The following is a 17,209-nucleotide window of genomic DNA, read 5'->3' as shown; positions in this document are numbered from 1 at the left end:
TAATGTGATCTTAATTTAGATTAAAAGAAGACACAATCACGTCAAACATATAAATTCATCTTTAAAATATTCTTAAAGTGGACGCAGTTAAATAGATTAGGAGAGTGAGTTGATTTGTTTCGATTATAGTATTCTATTTCAGATTAGAATTGTAGTCCGTAATTTAGTGATCATTCATAATCACATTTCGTTAAATTAGTGCATTAGACGTCGTAGCTGGATAAATAGTGAAAAGATTGTAAATGTCAAGGAAACTGTTAACTTTTGAAATAGATTAGATATGATGGAATAATACTCAGAAATATCACATATGAAACCTCTTGTAAGAATTTACTGGTCGAATTTAACATCCTTTATGGTGCAGTGCAGTTTGCTGATTCATCTTGTTTCGATAGATTGATGCTTTCAAATTTACTATTCTATCACGACGTATTTACCATGCTTTATGTTCCATAAGCAGTAGATTAGTCATGTAATGTAAAATATCCTTGTTCGTCATTCATATTCTATATATTGAAGGCCTTTTACGTTAATTTACGTTGAGATAATCGTACAGTTTTATAATTTGTTGTGATCTAAGTTGATACTTTTATTCTTGCTAATTTCTCAATCACCAATATGTATGAGTTCGTTTAAGTAATGAATGTGTTTATGTTGATTATGTTATTTCTCTAAAAGATAGAATAACTGATTTAAACTATATAATCTTATGGTTGCATGCTATATCGAGTTAGATAAATAATACAACTTCAGGAGAATTGATAAGAAAATGAATGATTACCATAAATATTTATAGGTGGTTTTCATCCAATCATCTATTTTATTCACCCATTCTCTGAATAGATAGAGTTAATTGATCAATGATCATGAATTTTTCAATGTCTATATTGGTTTTTAGATTGATTAACAGTTACATATCAGTTATAGAAATAGACTTATCGTTTCAAATCGAATTAACCCACTAATCTCAGTGTAATCAACTCATCATTTCGCTAATAGAAAATGATTTCAGCTGATCCGAAAGCGAAAAACGCTTTAAATACCTTGGGTATTTTTAGCGAAATGAATTACATCAGTGTTGGCGATCCATATAAAAACAATATCCATGCAGGTAATGTAGGCAAATGACTAGTAGTCAATATTTCTTATATATTCGTATTACGTTAACAATAGCACTTTTTAATTAGTAAATATGAAATTCTATATTCTATTTAATACTTGGAGTTATACTGCCATCAGATTCGTTAATGGCCTTTCATGCATCTTTGTATTATAGATACTTTTAACGTCAATGCACATAAAGGCAAACAGATGTTACCGGGTGGAGGTAGAATGAAATGTGGAAGCAATGATGGCTATTTCCGCGAATTTAGTCGTGTTATGGAGGTAAAGATGTGATCTTTTAAGATTATCTGATAATAATACATCTACTACAGTAATCCTTCTTAACTAATTTGTAAATATCGCTTTGTCTATTGTTATATTAATTCAACATGCGTATATAGCGTTTGATTACGTCGAATGCGAAATAACAACAAGTACTTTCGTTAGTTTCATGTGCTTATATAGATATTTTTGATAAACAAAACTGCAGCTGTTTTGCGATAACATCCTTTACATATTAGACATATTAAAGCATAGCCTGAATCGTTATAGGATTAGGGGTTTAATTGCATATTATCAAAGGCGAAATAACGACATATTAAAGAGCTGCTGTATTATTGCTTCGTAAATAAAATGCTTTAAAGTACTAGTTTTAAAGACTCGTAGAGATATTCTATTCGATCATAATACACCCATTTTCACCTTGTAATGTAGGGGGAATCCTATACTGATATATTAAAGACTCGCCGACAAGATCGAATTAAAGATGCTAAAAAGAATAAAGGCAAAGCATTTATACCTACCCATGGCGATATAAAACCGTAAGTTTAGGCTTGTCCATATTAGATTATTCGACTACTGGCAGCGATATCCACAAACTAGGATATAGTGTACGGCATTACTATCACCAGAATTTCATAGTATATAAAATTTTAATTCATTTAATTCAGAAATGGCGTCGGAACTTATTATGGAACATTTAGTGGAGTTATACCAGCTTTTGATCCTGTTACCCGAAGTCAGCCTAAGGCAAGAGTTACCAAACGGAATATTATGACTAATCCAGCCAAGAAAGGATCCGGATATGGGTAAGTTTCTGTGTATGAAAATTTTCTTCAGATGTGTTCTAATATAGCTCATTAAAAGCGAAAATGAACTTGATAAAGATGTTAAAATTAAGCATGATTGGCTAATATGAGCGATGTTTCGTCGTCTACCTGTAATAATTGACATAACAAACACCATTAAATTAATTTCAATTTTTGTGCAATAATAATAGATACGCTGATGTGACTATCAATCCATATCCAAGCTATTCCTCAGAAGAATACGACAAAGATAAAGATATCGCTATGGTTAGACTTTTATAAAAATTGAATGTTTTGAATTAGTCCTAATCTTGAAGTTACTTAATTTTTAATTAACTAATCGTTCCCTATATTATGACGGTGTAGGATGAAATTAGAGAGCATTATGAAAAAAGAAAAGGTGCAGCATTTAAACCTGCATTGAAAACAGGAGCTTATTTCGATCAGAATCCATTTAGACCTTATGAAAAGCGTATGTATTAGAGCCGTTGAGATAGTAATTTATAAGTAAAATGCATTTATTGACGCGAAATACAAATATAAATACCGTCGCATTGAGTAAGATCAAAAAGAAGGAAGACAAATGTTTGAACTCTGTAGTGTTACTCAAAAGGGTTTTAATCTATGTGCAGAATCTAATTCTCGAACACAAAAGCAAAGAAATATCCCTAAAGAAAAGAAATTAGTCAAGCCTTTTAAGCCTACATCACCAGCTAAATCGGTAAGTTTGAAATAGTATTTTTCGGACGTTAAAAGTTGATCTGCTGCTTTTCATAAAGTCTTATTATAACTGAATAAATGATTAGATCTATTAGTAATTTGACCTGTAAAGTATCTAAATCAATTAAAATAGATCTTGAACGGTACAATGAAATTTCAATTCTTTATTCACATAGCCTGGGGGTTGTAAAAGTGGATGTTTTAGCCCTTATCCAACTCATTCTGAAGAAAGAGGTGGCAAACCAATTAAACAATATTATACCGGCAAACCGATTGGTAAAGGTGTTTTCATACCTCCATCAGTCTCTAAATCGACAACTTCAAAATCAATTTTAAATATGTCTGTTACAAGGTAAAGTAAAAAATATCAGCTAATAATAGCTGGATTATGAAATTATACCGGATAGTACCTCAATATTTCGCCATCTCATTATCGTCATATCTTTATTTCATTTAGGAAAATTAACCCTTCCAATTATCGTCAATAACGATCACTCTTAAAAAATATTGGAAGGAGATGACCTAGAAAATCAGGGAATAATCTCTAAACTATTTGCCTGGCATGTTGTATTATTTATGGCTACTGTAATAACATATTTTCTGTTGTTCTTTCCTCTAGTTTTATTTCATTATCATCGTCTGGAAATTAGTCTTATAAATTTTTTTTGTAATACTGTAGTTGTAAATGCTCATTTCGTACCTTATATCGCAACCAGAATTATGCGAGAGGAATATTTTTATACATCCTATAGCGTATTGATAATAAATGATGGGTTAGGGGCAAAGATGCCATGATTCGGTTGATATTATGATGGTATGACAATAGGCGTAGAAAACCTTACGAGAATTTAATAACAATTGTATTCATGTCAAGTACCATGCAGAGTATGTGTCATTTAGCACTAAGTTAAATTGACTAGATTAAACCAGTAAGTTACTACGCTTATTCACTATGAGTTTGCAAGACTTTATCCATATGATGTATTATTATATGATAGACAATATTATTGATGAATACAATGATACTGTAGCAGTTCAATATTATCAATGATTCTGTTATAACAAGACACTATTTGAGAACCTAATCTTTAAACTCGTGATCTTGGCAAAAGATTCAATAAAGAACGAACATCTTGATGTTCAATTTACTCATTGTTTCTGTTGGCTAAATGGCTTCGCTGTAAAAAAAATTAGTTGGTACTAGCGCAATGTATCTTGAATATAAGTCATGGCTGTAATCAAAAGTAATACTATAAATTTAAAGAGCTTTTTACTTTATTTCTGGTTCATCAAGAAATATTTAACAAATTGGACAAATCAGGTTTAATGAGGCGTTGTACCTTAAATAATTTTCTAAGAAATGATAAATTGTAACTTTATAACTTATTTGTGCTAAGTAGAACATGAAATACATTCCTCCTAAGCTCCAAATAGTTTACGAAATCTTTATAGTAATGTACGTATCTATTACATAACAAGGCAGTTTTTACACTTGGTTCGATGTGAGTAACTGAAGTAAAAATTGTGCAGTTGAAGAGTGTTTGCTGATGAACTATCTTCTCCCTCTACAATTGGAATTTTTTCGATAAAACAGAACAACACAGTATTAGTTTTACACAGTATAGGCTGTCGATATATTTTCTCGGAAATAAGCCAGTGAAGTATACATTATCGCCCTACAAACAATAAGAATTAGAATCAATCAAGTATGGTATTAGCAACGACGAAGGTGACTAAGAGCAAACTTTAATATATGGTAATATAAATAATTTAAGTGATAAAGAAGCGGTGATACAGATATGTATTATCTTATTTATGTTCTATACGCGTATGTTATACGCGACAGAAATTTATTATATATACCTCCGCGGAAACCTCCACGAAATCCACCGCCTCCTCTACCTCTGCCGCGAAAACCGCCGCCGCCTCTATTTCCGCCACGCGATCCACCGCCTCTATATCCACCTCGTGATCCACCACGGAATCCGGAGCCACCTCTGCCCCGTCCTCCTGCAATTAGTTTAACGAATGATATTAGGCCACATTGAACTGCTATATAAATATCCTGACGGGCTATAAAATCTATATGTTATACCTCCACGTCCTCGTCTGGGGCCACCAGGAGTACCTATTGATAATTAGTTATTAATATTCGTCAAATTGTACTTTTAATTTATTCTTTAAAATTGTTAGCTTCAAGAGTTGAATTATTCAAATTTTAAGCTAGTTCGTAACTGCATTATGGTGACAAGAATTTGTTCACCGAGTATTGAGATTAAACTTATTTAGACTTGAGAAAGTTGCTATGCCCATGATATAGTATTAGCAAAAATTATCAAAGCACAGAAATTTCCTCGATTAAAACATGATTATGCGTATTGATTAATCAATATTACAGTAAAATTATGCAATATGAGATGAGCTTATTTTGTAATTTCGTTTAAAAATGAAATACTGTATGAAGCGGAGCTTTACTCACTTTGGCCAGAGGATTTGGGTAAAAATCGAGCAAGAGGCAACAATTTTGCAGGATCGATAAAGAACTATAAATATGCCAGTAACGAAAAACTTTCTGGTAAGAATTGAGGCTGTTAAGGCGTAATTTATCAACAACTATAAGAGCATAATCAAATCGCATGGATAATGTGATGTCACTTAATTATACTTACCTTTTGGCTACTACTAAAAGACGATGCACCCATATCTGAGGATAGTTTGATCGTGAAATACTAATCAGAAGACAATGATCATGGTCAAAGCAATGACATTGAGTTAGCAGGTATCATCATGATGAGCAATTTAAGTCTTGTTGTAGCAAAATTAGGATCATTACAAGAGAATACTACAACCTACATACGTATGTTCTCTTTAAGTAATCCAAAGATTACTAGTTGAAATTGACCATGTCAATATTGCTGTACGGTATATTTACTGTATATACGTGCGATAATAAAGGTTCTAATTAATCATCTCAAGTCACTATGCCTTACTACTACCGGCTTACTATAATATACGTGTACAAGTTGTGTTTTTGATACTTATTGAGAGAATGAGGCTTCTGTAATTATCAAACTAAACGCGAGTACTGCTAAAGTTCAATCCCAGGATTGATATCATGGTGAAGTTGTAGGATTTTTCAACTCTTACCCTGTCGTTCATAGGACCAAAGACGTCATCGATTTTTCCAATTTGAGATTTACTTTCTAAATAAATTGGAGCATTGAAGAATGGAATCTTATCGCTTGTACACTTGCAAACCAAGTCTCCTTCGCAAGGATGAACAACATATCCCAATTCTGAAAGGTAGAAAAGCAGATCTTGAGTTACTAAGGTTACGATTTCATAACAGCCAACAGGTGATAGTGTTGATCTAACAAACGACTTTATGAAAAATAGCAAAGCATACAGCGCAAAACGAAGTTGAACGGAGCAAGTTGTGATGAAGTTAGCGTGCGTTTAGTAATTACGAGTAAAATTAGATAACTACGGGTATAATATCCAAATTCTGAAGGTAGAGATATCCTTGGTTACTGAGGTCATGATTTCGTCGCAGTTTAGTTGCGATGTTGTTGGTTTAGTTAATGATTTGATAGAAAATTCATCAGTAAAAGTATACCTTCTAAAACGTAATTGCAAAATTGGACAAGCTGTCATGATACGGCATCGATATTTATAGCAGGTACGATTAAAAGTCGTATATGAAATCTAAGGTAGTATTCGATCGGCAGGTAACTTATAATTGGAAATATATCAGGACTACATTCCACTTTCTCTACTATATAATTTATTAGTTAAATCAAGTTGCATAGGATAACTTATCATGATGTACAGTAGCACCTAATAATTCGACATAATCGAATAGTTTGATTGATTTGGTGGTGGATGCAGCTTGAGGTTGATAACATCAAGGCCACATATCTGTGATAACAATCCAATAAGGTAACGTCAACTAAGAGTATTGATCACCATGAAGCATCCACACAGTAAGCATGGGTGAAAATTGGATAAAATTCATTAGTTGACACGTTCACTGTAGTTTGAGCTAGATAATAACTAATCGTATAATTGATGTGGAATGAATGATCGTTGTATAATATAATCCAAATCCAGTTGGGATACGCTATCATAACGTACGCGTAGCATTGGTCCGTTTAGCATCAACGCCATTACATAAAAAAATGGAATATTCTGCGTGATAAGTATACTACATGTTAAGCATTATCATTACTATAAGTTATCATCGTTTTATGCAGGTTACATGCATAGAATCAATTAATCAGAGGGATAAGAGGGTTGATGGAGAGGATAGCCTAGCTCAAGATACAAGGATGATCGCTACCTTTATTGATCAACATTTTTACCTGCACTTTACATGTACGAACACTAAGTTGACAGTCACGCTGTCAGCAGATATAACGAATAGAACGGTGATGCTGCTGTAATCTACAACAAATTAGCATCAAATTAGACCTATCTAGAAAGAGTAAATGCCTATTTGAACCTGTGACTATCTCAGGAGGGCCATAATCTTGCTCGAAAGATCGATTGCCTCCACCGCGACCACCTCGTCCTCCTCGGCCACCTCGGAAACCTCCACGACTTCCTCGTCCACCTCTGAAACCACCACCACCACGAAAACCGCCACCACTATTGTTATAAGGCATGATAGATTGGATATTTTACCGATATGACTGTTACCGTTAGGTCAAATCCAAACTAAACTGACTGAACAACTAATCTTGCACTTGAAAAGTGGCAATACAACGCCGATTGAGATATTTTTACGGATTAAATGGACGAAATTGAAGCAAAGCAAAGCGGACGCAGCATGCACCTGCAGCCTTGGAGCGATGTGGTGCTAGACTGATGTAGTAGAGTGTTTGATTCAGTATCACGTAGCACTGCTACAACTAGGGATAACAACAGCAACAGTGGGCTTAGCTAGTGGAGTCGACGGCATGCTGTAGTACAGTGTTTCATTCAGTAGTTTTAATCTCTTACTGTTGCTGTTGTTTGCAGCGTCAAGTTGAAAATGTATCGATTGTTGGAGACAGTATGGCTATTGAATGTTTGATTCAATACTGTACGACCAATACGATTACTACAGTTGATGTTGTGGTTATTGCGCTGCCTTACTGATCCTTTTTCTCATACGACTTCATATAGTGTTGAACTCAGAAATCCATTAGGGCTTGATCTACTGTAGTTATTTTAATAGATTGGTTAGCAATCCATGGCCAGAATTGGATTACTCTTCCTTTTATGCATCGAGTACTACAATAGTCAATAATCAAATAATGAGAGCATTTACCAAGACCATCATAGCTATCATGGGCATCGGGTAAATGTCCTTAAGATGCAGGGTAATTGTGCTATTCGAGATGTCTGTTACTAACGGCAACCCACAGCTTTCTTATTTAAAGTCCATGTGAGAAATAAATCTGTAGAGAATAACACGTTATTAAAATCGATATAGGTTATTGGCGTATGCTGGAGTAACTATGGCATCGCTAATGATGGTATACGCGAATATTATACGTCGTATATCCATCCATATAGACGCGTATGTATATGTATATCCATAGAGACGCGTATACATATGTACTTACTGCATATCGAACTAAAACGTCGTGCTATCGCCAAGTTGAAGATGCAGCACTGTAGCCTAACATGGCATAATATAGATTAATATGTACTTACATAGAATGTTTTATAACATGGGTATATTCAACATACAGCTATGAGTTGGATAGCCCCTTTCATGCTTAACTAGTTCGATAAAGTTGGATGCACACATAACAAAATCACTAATAATAAATATCATCATTTCCTTTACAATAGTATCAGTAACTAATATACGCGTATATAATTTCTCTCATATCTATAAAATCTTTGTCTCTAGGCGAATCTGAGAGATGCAAGAAAAAATAAATAATAATAATGTTACTATCTTCGCTTCGTCAGCAACAAATTTTTCGCGAGAGTATGAAAATTTAAAATTTGTAATGTTATTGTTTTTTTTTTATGATGAATATTATTCCATCTCCATGTAATTGTAAATTCGTAACATGCATGGTGTCTAAAATCATGCAAAATAGGTATTCATCTAATATTACCTAATATTACATAGTGTACTAGAAATTGGCCCGCTCTCGATAGCAACAGTGCATATTCAACATTAAACTATCCTTGACTGACATACTACTATGTGAATAGGGAACAACTTTGGGTGATCATTAAATATTATTACTTAATAAAGTATCATTATACTAACTCGGTTAACCGTAAATTTTCACTTCTAAATCAACTAATACCAATTATAGATGTTATCGTTCTGATTATTATGTAGTTTGACGTCTTAAAATCAATTCATAATTCATGTATACATTTACTTAGCTTTATTAATCATTGGTACGATTAATTTATAACAGTAACGTGTAAGTGGAGGTGATATAACCTCCAATCATGATTAGGTTGAAAATCTACTCAAAATGTGTTCGTACAGAACCATTACGTGTCTATAATAAAATAAAAATTCCTTATAGATATTACCATAAAATCATTTATCGATTGCTAAGGTACGCATATCGTGACTAAATGGAACTCACTAACGTATTTTAGAAACGCTACTGTCGCAGTAACGTTTTACTAAAGAAAGATTACTCATCACTTGTCGTACGGTCAATATCGAATACTCTTACTAAAGTAAGACTATTGAAACTGATCTCAAGATCAGATTCCACCTCTTTAATTAAAATGATAATTACAGCAATAGACGATAGTGTATCATTTAAAAAGTGAACATGATAAAAGTTAAGATCCACGACGATTTATTTTTAGAACTCTATCAAAGATTATTTTCTCTAAGTTCGCAAATGGATACTCAACGCAGACGGATACTCCATACGCAGCTAAGTACGATAAGGTAACCATACTTGCAAATAGATAAACCTAAAATTTGTATGCAGATGATCAGAATAATTCAGTGAAAGGTTGTTTAATTACGATAAAGTACCAGATATGACTTGAAGTCAGTAGCATATCCAATACAATATAAGAAGTGAAATTAGTTTATACAGTTATATCTTTTAATATTACAGACGGTATTTTAATCCGGTAATTATCTATTCGTATATCAGTATGCATACACCAATTTAACTTACAATTAATTCGGTCGAAAAGTAAAGACCTGATCTGTAACCCGAATAGAATACTTGAAGAACTATTGGATGGAGTAGATACGCCGTAAACGTCAAACGGCCAAGTGGTATCCAGAATTTCCACGATAGCACAGTATTTGCAAATACTAGGTATATAATAAATATAGAGTTATGCAATACTACTAAAAACGCAATTTCAATTTTTAATCGATGAGAATTCACTATTAACCGCTATTCATTCATCTTACCACCATAACCATTTTGACAAACATACACAACCCAACATAAACTAACAGACCATCCTAGTCTTGATGTTGCAAGATAAACAACAGTCCAAAATCTATTAAGCTCATTTTTCAAGCCGTAGACACAGGCTAATCCAAGTGATATTGATAGAACCCAACCCAATACTAATTTTATCTAGCAACATAGTGTTAATGTAACCGAGTTAACTTGTGATAAATGTTGTTTAAATTAGAAAGGGAAAACTCTTCATACGCTATTTGTAACATTATGAGTAAAGTCAGTGCTACTATTTTCATTAGAATTTTGCCGTTACCATTGAAATTTTACTACTTTGAAAGTTCTTCTCGTAGATCAGATATCCTAGCATCATACCGACAAGATATGGCTGTATCCGACAGTATGGCTTTACGTACATAACATCAGTAGGATCTCTATGTCTAAATATTAATAGTAACAATAGAATATATTAATACATTTCGATGCATTGTATTGGTGTGCCTGTTAATTAAAAGTGTAGAGCTATGTCTTTCATACATTCAATCTTCAGATACTAATATCGAATAAACATGTACGTATACGAAAGTGAATATGAATATAAAGGCAACTTGGATATAGAGAGGTAGCTGTATTATTTTTGTTATCATACCCTCCGCTTATTGTGTTCGCTATGAGTGAAGCATCGAATCTGTATACAGCAGCAAGGGCTGCACTAATACCAACGCTGATCATTATCAGACCAAAAGGTATAGTTAAAGCTTTACGACGAAATCTGAAAGCATAATTAAGAGAATAAGATGGAGCAGGGAGTCTGACGGTAAGAAAGTAAGTTTATAATCATTATTTAGACGTGAGGTTTGGATATACCTGTGTAATGGTATTATTATTGCAGGACTTATGATAAAAAATTGCATGTCTGCTGCTAGGTACCATGACCATCCTATACACTGAATAGGAACGTATAAATGAATTATTATATTCACACTTACAATAGCCAATTGCGCATGCAGATGATTAATACTTTTAGCGGTATGCCTAAATTGTTTTTCTTTATGATAATGCGTGATATCTCAGTGGTGATAATCCCTAAAGTTTACCTCTTTAGCTAATTGAGTTGGCCAAAAGTTGTTTATAAACAATAGATTTGTCCACCAATAACTAGTACATGCGTTTCCTTGTTGATTTACATACCACAACGGTCCAGAGGAGAGATGTGGCATTACATTTGTCCAGATAAGTATTACAAACATGTAAGTAGGAACTATCCTGATTTAAGAAACATTAAAGACTAGTTATCCCATAAACAAAATTAAAATCATTTATATAAAGATATTAGTAACTAAAACGTTTATTTTAATATCGGTAGTTACCGTAGGAATCGATGAATGTAAGATGTGATAACAGGAAATTTTCCACCTCTCTTATCCATTTCTCGAAGACTCAAAAGAGAAACTAGAAAACCACTAAAATTTTGGAATCATGATTAGATAAAGATTGAATCCATCGTTTATCACTATTAGAAACAAAAATATCGAAAGCTCCCTATGCTTAATATTATCTCATAAATTATAGTAATGTTCTTACCTGATAAAAAAGAAGCTATCAACGCAGAAAAATGCGTTGCTAACTGCTTGAAAAGTAAAGAAGTGTAGTTGTTCTAGGCCAATCACAACGTTTTCTGTAAAAGGATATTACGAGGACCCATTAACATACTTCTATATGCTCATTAATAAGCTACGCAATTAATCCGCGCAAATTACAGCTGTAGTACTGCACAATAGTAACTGATCAAAGATAAATTATGTTATTTGTAAATTGCAACAATACTTACCTAAATTCCCCGTTATAAGTGGCCAAAGAAATGTATGACCTAATATCACCCAAAACATACTGATGGTGCGTAAACCGTTAAGGCATAACACATTTTTAGCGGAACTGCTGGTGTTGAAGATAGCGATTGAATTTTTTCGTACAGAAAAGGCCAGTAAAAGTTCTGTTATTAAATGATTTTCCTTTTCTATAAAAATGAAAAGATAGATTTAATGAAGAATTGTGTAATATAAAGATCAGATATTTTATATTACTGAAATATACAGTAGTTCGTGAGATAGTTTATCATGAATTATTGCTTTAAAATATAGGTTCTCACCAACAGACAACGTATTCACCAGTGGAGTATCTTCATTAATAATAGGTTTGATAGTGTTGGCATCTTCGTAAATATGCAACCTCTGATCCTTTTTACGCATTTGGCATGCCTCAATAATGGTACCAACAATAACTAGGACTAATAATATACCACATAATACTCTGTAATAAAAATACATCGGATTCCATTAAGTACAATTACTAAAGTCAGTCTATTGTTAAAGAATAAATGCGAACAACATTATAAATTACTTCATGGTAATAATAACTGGCACTGAAATATATACATGTTATCCTGCTTTAAGCATGTGCACTTATATGATAGGAAAATGTGCAAGTATTTGCTTCTTAATTAGGCTATTACAATTGGTACTTTGCAGATAAGCGAATTTCAAATTATATGAGATGATCATTTTTACTTGCAACGCATCTTAAGTCTTACATTGTGAAAATACTGCCAAAAGTATAGGGAGATTCGTGAGCACAGTAGACTGTGCTACCGTATACTTTAACTGTCTTAATATGAAAGATATCTAATATAAGAGAAGTAAAAAGTGATTAGTAATTATAATCCATTAATGAAGATTATATGTAAAATACTATTGTGCCTTTCTTTCATATTTGCTCAATTTACGGCATCAAGGCAATCAAATAATGCAATTCTTACCTAACAAAAATTCAATTGATGAAGCGATATCCTGTTCATTGCAGCCTTTAGGTAAGCATACACCCCAACGTAATACCGAAGACTACAAATACACGTTTTAAAAATGTCAATTTGATTAATTAATTATGAAAGTTAATGGAAAAATTAATTCATTTGAGTTCTGATTGAAAGGCGAAGGAGTAATTATCATATATTATCAATGCTATGCTGATATGGATCCAGTTATGCCATATATTTACACTGTAGAAGACTTAACGCGATAGAATTATAATTTTCGCCATTTTGCAATTTACCATACCTGATTATGTTTCGGGTCAATGATTGTGGCTGCAACGGTACAGTAATGAGTAGTTTTTATGCTCAGACATTCATCGTACGAGCCCAGCCAAACTAAGTTACCGACTAAGATTCCAGCTCCTATTTTTCCGGTTGCATCGATTACTATAGGATTACAAGATATTATATATTAATTAAATGATGTAGTAAAAGATGAGCATATTGACACAGTCGGTAGTCTGTTTATTGTCAGCATTCTAACACGCGATCGGAAATGGTAAAAATTCAGGAGTACGGTATAGATTCTGACTGTCATGCACCATCGCTTGGGTCATTCAGGATCAGAATTATCGACATCAATACTGGTTGGGCCTTATACATGTTTACTTACTGCTAAGCGAGAATTTTTAAGATTATTATATGACCAGTATCGTTTTTGACTCGGTCGCGGCCGACCATGACTAATTTAGCGTTGACGGTAAGAGTTTCTAGAGGCCGTTCAAGTGATGATTACAAGTGTACGAATATCGTATTGATGAAGGCACTGATCAAATCGATGATTCAAGATTCAATCATGTATCCAGTATGAATTCTCATTCATCTGTATATATACACTTGCAAGATTAAGAAAGGAGTAATTCATTACTGGATGTTGAAATTTTGAATGATCTCGTTTAAAACTTTAAGTACAGTATTATTTACTGTATCAAGTCCGTATTAAATGACAGAGAGGTGAGAGTAGAGTATGTTTTTACAGTAGATTCCAATGCTTTAAGCTTGAATAGCACTTATTTTATTGCTCTCTTTTTTATAGTAATCTTTAAAGTACTCTCATTTAATGTGTCCTTATTAATCGATAGAGATGTGTTTTCCGTCTATTATTATTCAGATAGTGCTAATAGCGCGGGTAGTTGACATAAAGCGTATTCATCAGTGAATAGTCAGTGAGTGATATTGCTGGTGAGGTACATCTAGAACTCATAGAGTAGGTATTGAATTTTGCTAGTTCTTGGCGATACTAGCTTGTGTAACGACTGCGTTGTCTATCTACCAAGAGATATTTTGATGAAAGACTTACTTCTGGTCACATCTTGGCTTGATGAGGATTTGATAAATGTATCATTGATGCTCTGTAAACATTGACTTGATACGCTGTTAAGATTGGGTTTGACGGATGGTTGATGTAATGATTTATATCGAGCAATTAGTTGTGCCGGTGTCATAGCATGAATGAATCTGGGCGATAGAAACATTATGACAAGCAAGGAAAGCCATGTTAACTCGGTCTTCTTCTTCAACCCACTTGCCATCAAAATAGTTCAAGACTGTACTATAGGCTAGCGCGATGATCAACTTGATTTGGTCGGTGTTTCTCTACCTTGCAATCGTTCTAATCAATTCCTTATCTGATCTAAAAGGAGACTGATACTATTAGCCAATGGTGTAGTCTTTGCGATGACTCCAAAATAGCCAACAAAGTAAGAATCAACTAAGAGAGAGCAATGATGACTATTTTCAATCCACCAAAGCTAGCGATCGCTTGGCCAATAAATAAATAAAATATAGTATCTCTACTTATCTAGTTGTCGATGTATGGCAGTATACTGTATCGAGTACAGTACAGCAATACAGTACTTGGTAACGCCACTGTCAATAGGCCTCTGCTTTGACTGTCCTCTTGGCAAGTGCAAGTGATTGCGCAATAACGTGAAGTCTTGTTTTCTCCATAGAAATTAGTCGACAACAGCATGACTTATACTATTTGCTGTTTTAGAAACTACTGTTTAGAACACTTTTTATTGCCTACGACTACAGTACGAAATGATCCCGGCACTACAGTACTGTACTCAGTGTACTGTAGTTAGTAGTCACAGTATGATACTGCACAGTGCACAGTGAAGTAGTAATCCAATCCAGTACTGTAGCTTGAACGGTTCCTGGTACGGAACCGTTCCATCCTGATGACGTAATGGCGATAGAAGAAGAAATAGCAAAGAAGCGGCAGAGACAGCCAATAAATGGATTATTCAAAGGCTAGAACCAAAGATTGCTAGAGCAGTTGGAACAGAGAGATATCGACAGTACTATGCTGTATGTCGGAGAGATAGTTAAGTTTTAGTTCTAGTAGAAGTAGTCAATACAGCACAATAAGCACTCTGCGACAAGTCAATGTCGTCTATTTAGTAGGCATTTATTATACGATGTCAAGATAGTATCTTCATTTTATGCGACATCTCTTTTGCGCACGATTAGTATACAACTACCCATACGGCAAACCGATACTGCAATGGCCATCTTAGTTATGCTCATGTCATATGATATTTATGTACCGGTCATTTCTAAATAAGCAGTTGATTAGCGTCATGCTCTAGAATGGGCTCAAAAGTCCTAATAGAAATACTAATGCAATAAAAAAACGTATCGAAGTATACGTATATACTAGATGCATTTGCAGTGGATGCGTCCTTACTTCACAGCACGAGTCCTTGCAACATAGTTTTCAAGAATTGAAACAGACGATTCAATATTGACTCATAAATGACTATAGTGTTATCATAACTACAGAATCAGCCATGCTGTAGTAAGAACTCCACAGTATGGGATCACATCCTTGTCACCGGCAGTATATACTGTAAAAACATATGCGTATAATCAAAGAAGGAACAGAGCCTGAATTAGTTACAGATATGGGCACGACGAGAATATAGATTATAATGTAGAAATAACTTTGATTTCTTAAATTAACCTACTACAGGCTAGCCCCTACAAAACACAATAATTGTGTAGTGCAAGTACCCTGGAAGGACATGCCAATCAATTCATTTTAGCTGACAACAAACCATGTATAAATCGTGAAATATTTCGACATTATTGACCTGCCAATAAACTATAGGAAAGAGAAATTGAAGTGATTTTGTTGGGTTATACAGTATTCTTGGAAATTTACTTCCCATCTTATTAAAATAAAATTGAAAATGAATCGTCAAGTAGTAAGATATAGTGTACGAGTATAAGGAACAAGAAGTATACCGGGTAGAATCTCGTAGACTGCCCTCCAATGGATATCAATAAATTTCAACAGAGCTAATCGATATATATTGAAACGTGATCAATTTATTTTGTAGCTTCACACTGATGACAAATAAACAATTTAACAACAACTGCGATCACAATCCCTAATAAGCTAGTATTTTACAATTGCAATAGCATCAAACCAATAGCTGTATCGATGTACACTTTCTTTCAGCATACAGGAATTGGTACCACGTCTTTGAGACCAACCGGGTATAAATCCAAAACGCGGTGGGAACTCACAAGATATATAAGAGCAACGAGATGTTGACATACGCATATCAGCGACTGTTTGACAGCAGCAATCAAGCTTATGATTTGGACCACTGCTAAACCGTACACAAGAAATTACACACCTCGAGCATAGGACATTGAACTAACATAAAAAATTCACTATAATGTTATAATAGTATACATATATATATATATATTTTAAGTTTGCAAAATTGATTATATATTAAAATTGTATTAATGCACTAAATAGCCATAACAAATAATGAGTTATAAATTAGAATGGCTAAAATTGTATAGGGTAAAAATACCACGTTAATCACTGCTTAACAATATTCAAATATTGCACTTGGCTGTTTGCATTACTTTAAGCTCTGTCTTTCTTTACATTAACAAAATATTTTTATATTATAAATAAAGGCGAGGAATGCAGCATTATTTCAAACAAGGCAATGTTTAATTGTGTCATTATTAAAACTGAATTTATACTCTATTAATTC

At 33.6% G+C, this 17,209-nt stretch overlaps 3 protein-coding genes across 3 annotated transcripts; 1 reads left to right on the top strand and 2 right to left on the bottom strand.

Moving 5' to 3' along the window:
* Positions 1-1,002: 1,002 nt before the first annotated feature.
* On the top strand, positions 1,003-3,400 carry TRIADDRAFT_55742 (uncharacterized protein; the record flags this gene model as incomplete). The annotated part of the gene is made up of 9 exons (XM_002112034.1): positions 1,003-1,111; positions 1,277-1,386; positions 1,819-1,925; positions 2,055-2,192; positions 2,384-2,459; positions 2,559-2,664; positions 2,825-2,913; positions 3,089-3,264; positions 3,370-3,400. The coding sequence occupies 9 exons, from the start codon at positions 1,003-1,005 to the stop codon at positions 3,398-3,400; spliced, it is 942 nt and encodes a 313-aa protein (XP_002112070.1).
* Positions 3,401-4,379: 979 nt separating this feature from the next.
* TRIADDRAFT_55741 (uncharacterized protein) lies at positions 4,380-7,576 on the bottom strand (the record flags this gene model as incomplete). The annotated part of the gene is made up of 7 exons (XM_002111541.1): positions 4,380-4,477; positions 4,776-4,922; positions 5,008-5,040; positions 5,392-5,455; positions 5,582-5,641; positions 6,060-6,208; positions 7,414-7,576. 7 exons carry the CDS (start codon positions 7,574-7,576, stop codon positions 4,380-4,382), a joined length of 714 nt encoding a protein of 237 aa, XP_002111577.1.
* A 2,149-nt stretch (positions 7,577-9,725) lies between these two features.
* On the bottom strand, positions 9,726-14,629 carry TRIADDRAFT_55740 (uncharacterized protein; the record flags this gene model as incomplete). Its single annotated transcript, XM_002111540.1, has 15 exons — positions 9,726-9,863; positions 10,076-10,218; positions 10,321-10,492; positions 10,632-10,755; positions 10,965-11,087; positions 11,183-11,262; positions 11,413-11,581; positions 11,686-11,778; positions 11,900-11,993; positions 12,147-12,332; positions 12,465-12,625; positions 12,906-12,996; positions 13,131-13,212; positions 13,429-13,571; positions 14,485-14,629. The coding sequence occupies 15 exons, from the start codon at positions 14,627-14,629 to the stop codon at positions 9,726-9,728; spliced, it is 1,944 nt and encodes a 647-aa protein (XP_002111576.1).
* Positions 14,630-17,209: the final 2,580 nt, after the last annotated feature.

This window comes from Trichoplax adhaerens, genomic scaffold (assembly GCF_000150275.1).
Source record: "Trichoplax adhaerens TRIADscaffold_4 genomic scaffold, whole genome shotgun sequence".
Taxonomy (NCBI): domain Eukaryota; kingdom Metazoa; phylum Placozoa; class Uniplacotomia; order Trichoplacea; family Trichoplacidae; genus Trichoplax; species Trichoplax adhaerens.
This window is presented reverse-complemented; position numbering and strand designations above follow the sequence as displayed.